The sequence below is a fragment of the Melanerpes formicivorus genome, unplaced genomic scaffold (genome assembly GCF_026170545.1).
Source record: "Melanerpes formicivorus ecotype bairdi unplaced genomic scaffold, bMelFor1.0.p_v2 SCAF_7, whole genome shotgun sequence".
Lineage (NCBI taxonomy): Eukaryota > Metazoa > Chordata > Aves > Piciformes > Picidae > Melanerpes > Melanerpes formicivorus.
Window position 1 is genome coordinate 27,969,065 of NW_027142359.1, and position 7,864 is coordinate 27,976,928.

General features: G+C 46.6%; 1 protein-coding gene across 2 annotated transcripts; it reads left to right on the plus strand.

Annotated features, from left to right (window-relative positions):
• Nucleotides 1-532: 532 nt before the first annotated feature.
• Nucleotides 533-7,483, plus strand: MMACHC (metabolism of cobalamin associated C). 2 transcript variants are annotated; one of them, XM_068141614.1, is made up of 4 exons: nucleotides 533-614; nucleotides 2,911-3,105; nucleotides 4,025-4,177; nucleotides 4,689-7,483. In XM_068141614.1, the coding sequence occupies exons 1-4, from the start codon at nucleotides 543-545 to the stop codon at nucleotides 5,013-5,015; spliced, it is 747 nt and encodes a 248-aa protein (XP_067997715.1). In that variant the 5' UTR covers nucleotides 533-542; the 3' UTR covers nucleotides 5,016-7,483. The 2 variants fall into 2 exon arrangements, with proteins under 2 accessions (XP_067997715.1, XP_067997716.1); XM_068141615.1 differs by having other exon boundaries at nucleotides 4,692-7,483.
• The last annotated feature ends 381 nt before the right edge of the window (nucleotides 7,484-7,864 follow it).

A 7,864-nucleotide genomic window follows, 5' to 3' on the forward strand; every position in this document is an offset into this window, starting at 1 on the left:
TTCTGTTCTTACAAGCAAGAAGCAGTAAGACAACAGGAAACAGCCTCGTGCTGCACCAGGAGAGGTTTCACTTGCACATTAGGGAAAATTTCCTCCCCAAAATGTTGTCAAACACTGAAACAGGCTGCCCAGGGAAGTGGTGAAGTCTCCATCCCTGCATGTAAACGTGGCTGCTGAGGATCACGGTTTACTCGTGACCTGGTATCGCTGGGTTAAAGGTTGGCCTCAATAACCTTAAAGGTCTTTTCCCACCTAAAGGATTCCACGACTCTCCGAACTCCCAGCGCCTCCCTCCGGCAGCCAAGGCTATCCCTCACGCCGCACAGGCTCCGAGAGGCGGGGAGCCTGCTGGGACATGGAGTTCCTGCTGGGACATGGAGTCCCTGCCGGGCTGACTCTCACCGAGTGGAGAGAGGCGCGCACTCTAAGTCCCAGAATGCCTTGCGCGGCAGCCCGTGGCCTGCACCCGCGACACTGGGTCCCGTGGTGCTCCACGTGCTGCCAGAACTACTCTTCCCGCCATGCCCCGCAGGGCGGGCAGCATGGAGGAGCGCGTGGCGGAGCGGCTCCGTGGCGCCTTGGGTCCCTTCGGCTTCGAGGTGCACGCCTTCAAGGTACTGACGTCATGGGGCTCGCCGTGACGTTTCCCGTGGTGACGTCACTAAGAGCGACGTCATTACTGCCGGGGTTAGGGGAGCGTGGGGATGGTGGCAGTTCCCGAGGCAGGCGGTTACGGCTGGGGACAGGGGGACCTGGTCGAAGCGCAGGTCTCGCTGAGCTGCCCCGCGGCGAGAGTTCCTGGGGAGGGCAGGCCCTTTGCTCCCCCACTCAACACCGACTCGGGGCAGCACACCGCCGGCTCGGGAGGCTGCTGCGTCTCCGTGGCCGAGGTTCCTGCCTGCTCCGAGCCCAGGCCCGGGCCCGGGGCAGGCAGGACGAGGGACGAGCCCCCCGCTCTAACGGGGTGTTGGGGTCTGTTGTGCTTTTCGTGCGGCCGACAGCAGGCGGCGCTGCTCGCCCGAGTCTCGGCGGCCGCCGCTGCGCCCCTCAGGCCCCGCTCAGGGGAAAGCAATCGTCTGCGAGTGACTGTGGGGAGCGGCGCCAGACCCCTACCACGGCGCCGCTCACACCTCCTGCGGACACAGGAGAGGCGGCCGTTGCTGTGCGGGGCCAGGGCCTTGCCGCAGCGGTTCGTGGGCTGCGTTACGCTGCTGCCGGCGCAGATAATGAACAAGCGGTAGGGCTGTTCAGGACGCCCGATAAAGCTACTCAAGGTTATTACTGCATCTTAACATCGGCAGCGCACCAGCTGAACTGCACGTCTGCTCAAGAGAGTGGTCCGAGTCCAATAACGTCAGGAGAGTTGGACCAGCAGAGAGTAAAGTCCTCTAAGCAAGGTTAAATTTTAATCTAAAAGTAGAAGCTCTAGTGTACTAAGGTGCAGGCGACCTCATTTGTGGAGGGTCCACTGGCACTCGGGCCATTGGGCCTTCCTTGCAAGGGAGGCAGGCTCTGTACCCTGTGTTGAAACCTTATACACTCAGTTTCCACCAAAGCTTCGTGCTCCTGTTTGGCCCATTCCAGGGGCAATCTGCAGTAAACCATACTGCATTACCAAATCACAAATCTACAATCAAATACAGATCAGCTTTCCTCTCCTTGGGGGATGTTGTATTTGTCACCTGAAACATTTGTAATTCCTGCTATGTTCCCGAATTTACAGACAGTAAAAGGGAGAAAAGTGAAATCTCCAGATTTGGAGAATTTAACTCTGCTTTCCCCAAGCACAGCAGCAGAATTAAGAGCAGACACCAAATCAGCAAGACTACAGCTACCAGAGCAGCGCCTCTCTTTCTAGATTTAGTTCCAATACAGCTACCCTTGGTGCACTGGCTGATGTATACTGAAAATCAGCAAACTTCAGTTTTGCATGTCTGTAATTTCTTGTAACATCTCAATTCAGCATCTTAAACAAGAGCCACGGAACTGATTGCATTTGGAGGTTGATACAAGGTAGTTCTGATTCAGTGTTTCCATATGCACAGTTCTGGCTGCCACTGCCACCTGTAAAGTCACTTCTCAGGTTAATTTCTCTGATATTTAGAGGTGACCAGCAATTTTGTTCTCAGACTAAAGAGTTACATTACTTGGCATTTATGAATGTTGGATCTGCTCTATGTGGCATCCTGGGAGAGTGGGAGTTGTCATAACCTATAAAAGGGCCTATGTTATTGTGCCATACATGAGTAGTGGCCTGTAGGTGGTTTCAGCTATTACCTCCTCCTGCTTGGCAGCTGGTCTGAGCCCTATCCTTTTGGCCATGTCTTCCTGTTGCCCAGGCTTGTTCCTTTGTTTCTGGACTGTTCTAACACATCCAGCCCCACAAAAAAGTATCAGAGAGTGGATATGTCAGAATCTCTGCACCACAGCTGACAGTTCTGAGTTATTTTAGCACTACTAGCAGCTTCACATACTTTGTTTCCACACATAAGTGTTTCTTACTGAAGGAATAAATCATGCAGTTTGTCACATGAGCAAAGTGAGTACCAGCTTCTTTCTGGTTGAAGATTAAGAAAAATCTGTGAAACCTTAATCCAAACCAAAACAATGGGCAGTATTAGTTGCTCATACTTCCTTCTGCAGCTTCTGAGCAGAGCATAAAGGGCAGTCTTGAGCTGAATGAATTACATGATCTTTATCTCTCAGGTACAGCTCACAGTACAGCTTCCAGAAACTGTAAATCTCAGTATGCAAAACAGCTTGGTTTGCATGGCAGGCACTTGGCAGGCAGCATATCTGGGGTACAAATGAAGGTGGTTACAGTTCTTTCACTTTTAAGAAATCCTGCATGCCCACTAGCACAAGAATGGTATCCCTGTTTTAATGGAGATTTGTTTTGTTTTGCCAAAGGTTGGATGGTACAATGCTGTTCTCCAGCCAGCCTTTCATCTCCCCTACCCAGATGACACGCTGGCCTTTGTGGTTCTCAGCACACCTTCCATGTTTGATAAAGCCCTTAAGCCTTTTATCAACAAAGAGCGGTTCAAAATCATCAGGGATCCCGTGGATCAGTGTGTTTCTCACCATTTGTCACGTCTGAAGGAGGTAAGAACCTGAAATACCAATTCCTTTTACTACTGTGCCTACAACCAGGTGAGTTGAACAGTAGACAAAGCCTTCCAGGTTCCTACCCTGCAAAGTATCACAGTATCACAGTATAACTTAGGTTGGAAAGGACCTCGAGGATCATCGAGTCCAACCTATCAACACAGACCCCATGACTAGACCATGGCACCAAGTGCCACGTCCAATCCCCTCTTGAACGCCTCCAGGGACGGTGACTCCACCACCTCCCTGTGCAGCCCGTTCCAATGACGAACAACTGGCTTGGTGAAGAACTTTCTCCTCACCTCGAGTCTAAACCTCCCCTGGTGCAGCTTGAGACTGTGTCCCCTTGTTCTGGTGCTGGTTGCCTGGGAGAAGAGACCAACCCCTTCCCGGCCACAACCACCCCTCAGGTAGTTGTAGAGGGCAATGAGGTCACCCCTGAGCCTCCTCTTCTCCAGGCTAAACAATCCCAACTCCCTCAGCCTCTCCTCACAGGGCTGTGCTCAAGGCCTCTCCCCAGCCTTGTTGCCCTTCTCTGGACACGTTCAAGTGTTTTGATGTCCTTCTTAAACTGAGGGGCCCAGAACTGGACACAGTACTCAAGGTGTGGCCTAACCAAAGCAGAGTACAGGGGTACAATGACTTCCCTGCTCCTGCTGGCCACACTATTCCTAATGCAGACCAGGATGCCATTGGCCCTCTTGGCCACCTGGGCACACTGCTGGCTCATAAGAACATCAACAGGCTGCTCACTTGCATATTCTGTCGCTTTGGTGTTAAAACCTGGAGCTGTGTAGAGTGCTTTACAGTCGTGTTTGAAAACCTTTACACGTGCCTGATTTGCCGGTGTCCAGTACTTCTGTGATGGCGAAAACTTTCCCATGTGCCTGGGCTCATGCTTGTTTAATTTCCTCAGAAATTCCCTGACCAGAAGGTGGACATCATCTTCGATTATGAGATCCTGCCAAGCCGAAAGCCCAAGTTCTTGGCACAGACAGCTGCCCATGTTGCTGGAGCTGCATATTACTACCAAAGGAAGGATGTGAAGCTTGATCCTTGGGGGACAAAGGTGAGGCAAAAACACAACCTGGGAAGAATCATTAAATGGCAATCACTGAATCATACAATTACTGTTTATTTACCAGTTCTTCCTGCAGGGACATACAAAATCCACATCATCTATTGGTGCACAATGTGTTTCAGACAGGAGTGGCAAGGTCCCAAGATTCTTCAGGATTGTAGGGAGATGAATATGTGGAGAAGAGTATCTTGATCTATTCAATCTACTAAGACCTGTTGCTTGGAGCGTTATAAACAGGGGGGGAAATGCAGTATGGTTAGTTTCTGTGTTAGATGTTCTAAAAGGTATCTCTCTCCACATTACAGGGTGGTGTGTGGGGGCATGGGAAAATGGGAATGAAATGCTATGTTTTGAGCTGTGTGTTCAGGAAAGACCTTTGCTTTTCTGTGTAGCAGGGTTAGGAGTATGAGAAGTTGTATCAAAGCTTGATGCTTTGCTTTCTTAAACCTTATTAGAGTCAGAGTAAGACATTCTAGGTCCTTCCTTTATTTTCTTCCAGAAGATCTATGGGGTATGTATCCACCCCAAGTACGGCGGTTGGTTTGCTATCCGGGGTCTCGTGCTCTTCCCAGATATTCAGGTACTGCTGCTGAAACAGTCTGCCCCTGTTGACTGTGTGAGCACAGAGGAGAAAAGAATTGAGTTGCTGGAGCAGTTCAATTTCCACTGGATGGATGGCCGCTACAGGGACATAATTGAAGTGAAGGAAAGGTATTCAGAGGAGCAAAGAGCCTACTTTGCCACTCCTCCAGCAGAGAGATTCAGACTGCTAGGGCTGACATGTGAAGCCCAGAGAAACATTTCAGTGAGCAACGTGGCTCCCTAATGGGGAACAGAGTGCAAGTGAAGTGTAACTCATCATCACCTTTGCCTCAGTGCTGAGGAGAACAGCATGGTGATACAGAGATGGCAAATCCAAGCAGTCTCAATCCAAACAGCAGCATCTCAGTGTTAAGAGGGAGCACTGCATCAGAGTACTTGTAGTGTGGAGGAAGGTGGGAGAAGTCTGTTCTGTTTGATGAGGCTTTTTGGGAGTATGGTAAGATGCCAATGAGCCTTTGGTTAGGAAAAGTTCAGACACCCTGACAACTGAAAAACCTTTGCTTGCTCATTATAGAAGTAATTTTGCTGCTCATTATAGAAGTAATTTTGCTGCTCGTTATAGAAGTAATTTTGCTGCTCATTAAAGAAGTAGTTTTTGTTCCCCAGAATTTTGGGTTTATTTTGTGTAAGAGTAAGAAAAGTTAATTTTCAGTCATTGCACTCCAAAATACTTTTTTTTCCCATCTGAACTCAGGGCAGATACTTTTTTTAGATGTATCCAGCATTGTGTCATAACTCTCCCTAGGGAAAAAGTGTTCAAGCTTTTCTGTCTTGCCTTCCTCAGGAAAAAAAAATGTGCCCTGTATTCCTTCTCTTGCAGTGAAGCTGGTTTAGTTTATTTATGAAATGTTTTATTGCATCCTTTCCTTAACATCCAAAAGAAAGTTCCCAAAATTGTTCCACTGAGCAGTGTGGTCCTGTGCATGGAGCAGGAAGAAGGAAAACAGCCAACAGCAGCCACCTCCTTCAGTTATGAGAGGGACAGTACAAAGGTCGCAGCTGAGCCTGCTGTTTCCTTTTTGCCCAGGGTCAGCTTCTCAGAACAAGGTGACATCATTAGGTCAGTTTCAAGCATTTATCCATTGGTATAGACCAGCCAAATAAAACCTTTGGGAAAATACCTATGTGGTTATTTTACTCATGTTAAGATAACTGACTGCAAAAGACAGGTAGATGAGGTCTGTATTTTCAATACTTTTCAGTGCCATGCCAGCACAGGCCACCCCACCCCCCCAGTTTTAATACCATAGTTTCCTGTTGTACTTTCTATAGTGTGGAGACTGTAAACTTGCATGCACTTAAGAACCACTGCATGAAGCATTGTCGCATGCAAGGCAGCAAGCAGAGAAGAGAAACTACTCATGACATTCTTGTTACTTACACTGCTGCATAAAACATCTTCAGACAGAAACATAACTTTCAGATGACATAGTCTTGGTAGATTTGTTCAGAGGATACAGTGGTACTGTGGATCAGGAGTTAATTGGTTTTGGAGCACACTGATGCTCAGGCCTCATTAAAATGAGGTATAATAAATTAAACCAGTATTTCATGGGAGTTTAGTTACTCAACTGTGCTACAATGCTGCCAACCACTAAGCACTTTTCCCCTTTCCCTGATAGCAACATGAGGAGGCAAAAATACTCACTTTGCAACACTGAGTCCTTTGCATTTTAGTTGTGATTCTTCATGCTTTTTGAAGGCTCAAGCACTAAGTTTGCCCTCGTAGCAAGTCACTGCTTAATACAGTTTTTCATACTCTATATACTAAGCATAATCAAAACTCAGCACAATGAGTTTGTTTTCCTGTACATGGAGGAGTGAGCATGTGATCAGTGGGTTTGTTCAGTGGGTTTGCTACTACAAAAAAGTCTTTGTTGCTTTCCATGCTTTGTCCACAACATCTGACTGTGAGGCAGACACCTGACTGACTGTGGTGCTGCAGTCTTCAATTTAAGCAAAATGATGACATGTAAAAAGATTCTGTTTGCTGTAGAATCACTTCTGGTTGAAATGCTGCTTGATCTTCCAGAGCTTTCCAACTGAATGTAATTAATATTAGTATTTTATTAATTATTACTAATTATTACTAATTCATATTAGTAACACACAAAAGACTGGAAGTGTTTTAAGAAGAGACTAGATGAGGCACTTAGTGCCATGGTTAAGTTGATTAGATGGTGTTGGGTGATGGGTTGGACTTGATGATCTCAAAGGTCTTTTCCAACCTGGGTTATTCTCTTCTCTCTCTCCTCTCTTCTCCTCTCTCCTCTCTTCTCCTTTCTCCTCTCTTCTCCTCTCTCCTCTCTTCTCCTCTCTCCTCTCTTCTCCTCTCTCCTCTCTTCTCCTCTCTCCTCTCTTCTCCTCTCTCCTCTCTTCTCCTCTCTCCTCTCTTCTCCTCTCTCCTCTCTTCTCCTCTCTCCTCTCTTCTCCTCTTTATTCTATTTCTATTCTTAGAAGGATAAATACAGAGTTAAACCAGATTTATATTTTTACATTAATTTTATATGCAGAGATCACAATTTAAAGTAAAATGTTTTGCTGTTTTTGGGGTGGAATTCTTTAAATACTTAATGTTTTGTTCCAGTTGATTTATTAAACAGATCCCCATAGTCCTTTCATTTCAATTTTTGTAATTTATTTCTATTCACATGGTATTTTGGTTAATAAAATACAAGAAGTTGTAAGCAACCCTCAGTGTGGAGTGTTGTTATTTAAACAATGCACTTCAAGTCATGGGGAGAGCTCAAGATGTTAAAGTGAGAACCAGTCACTGTGGTTTTAACATACTGAAAAGAGCAAGCTGCCTCAGACACACAACATCCTGTATCTGAGAACAAAAGACAAGGTTAGTTCTCTCAGTAGAAGTTAGTAAACTATTAAGGCAGGATCCTCTGGCATATAAGGTAACATACAGCACATTATGAGTAACATACAGCACATTATGAGTAAATCTAATGTATGTTTATCTTTCCCAGGTTATTCCAACAAGATTATTTACCAGCATGCACATGATGGTGCACTTGCATTTCTTCCTCTATTCTTGTAGTAATAAAAGTTCGAGGTATCCAG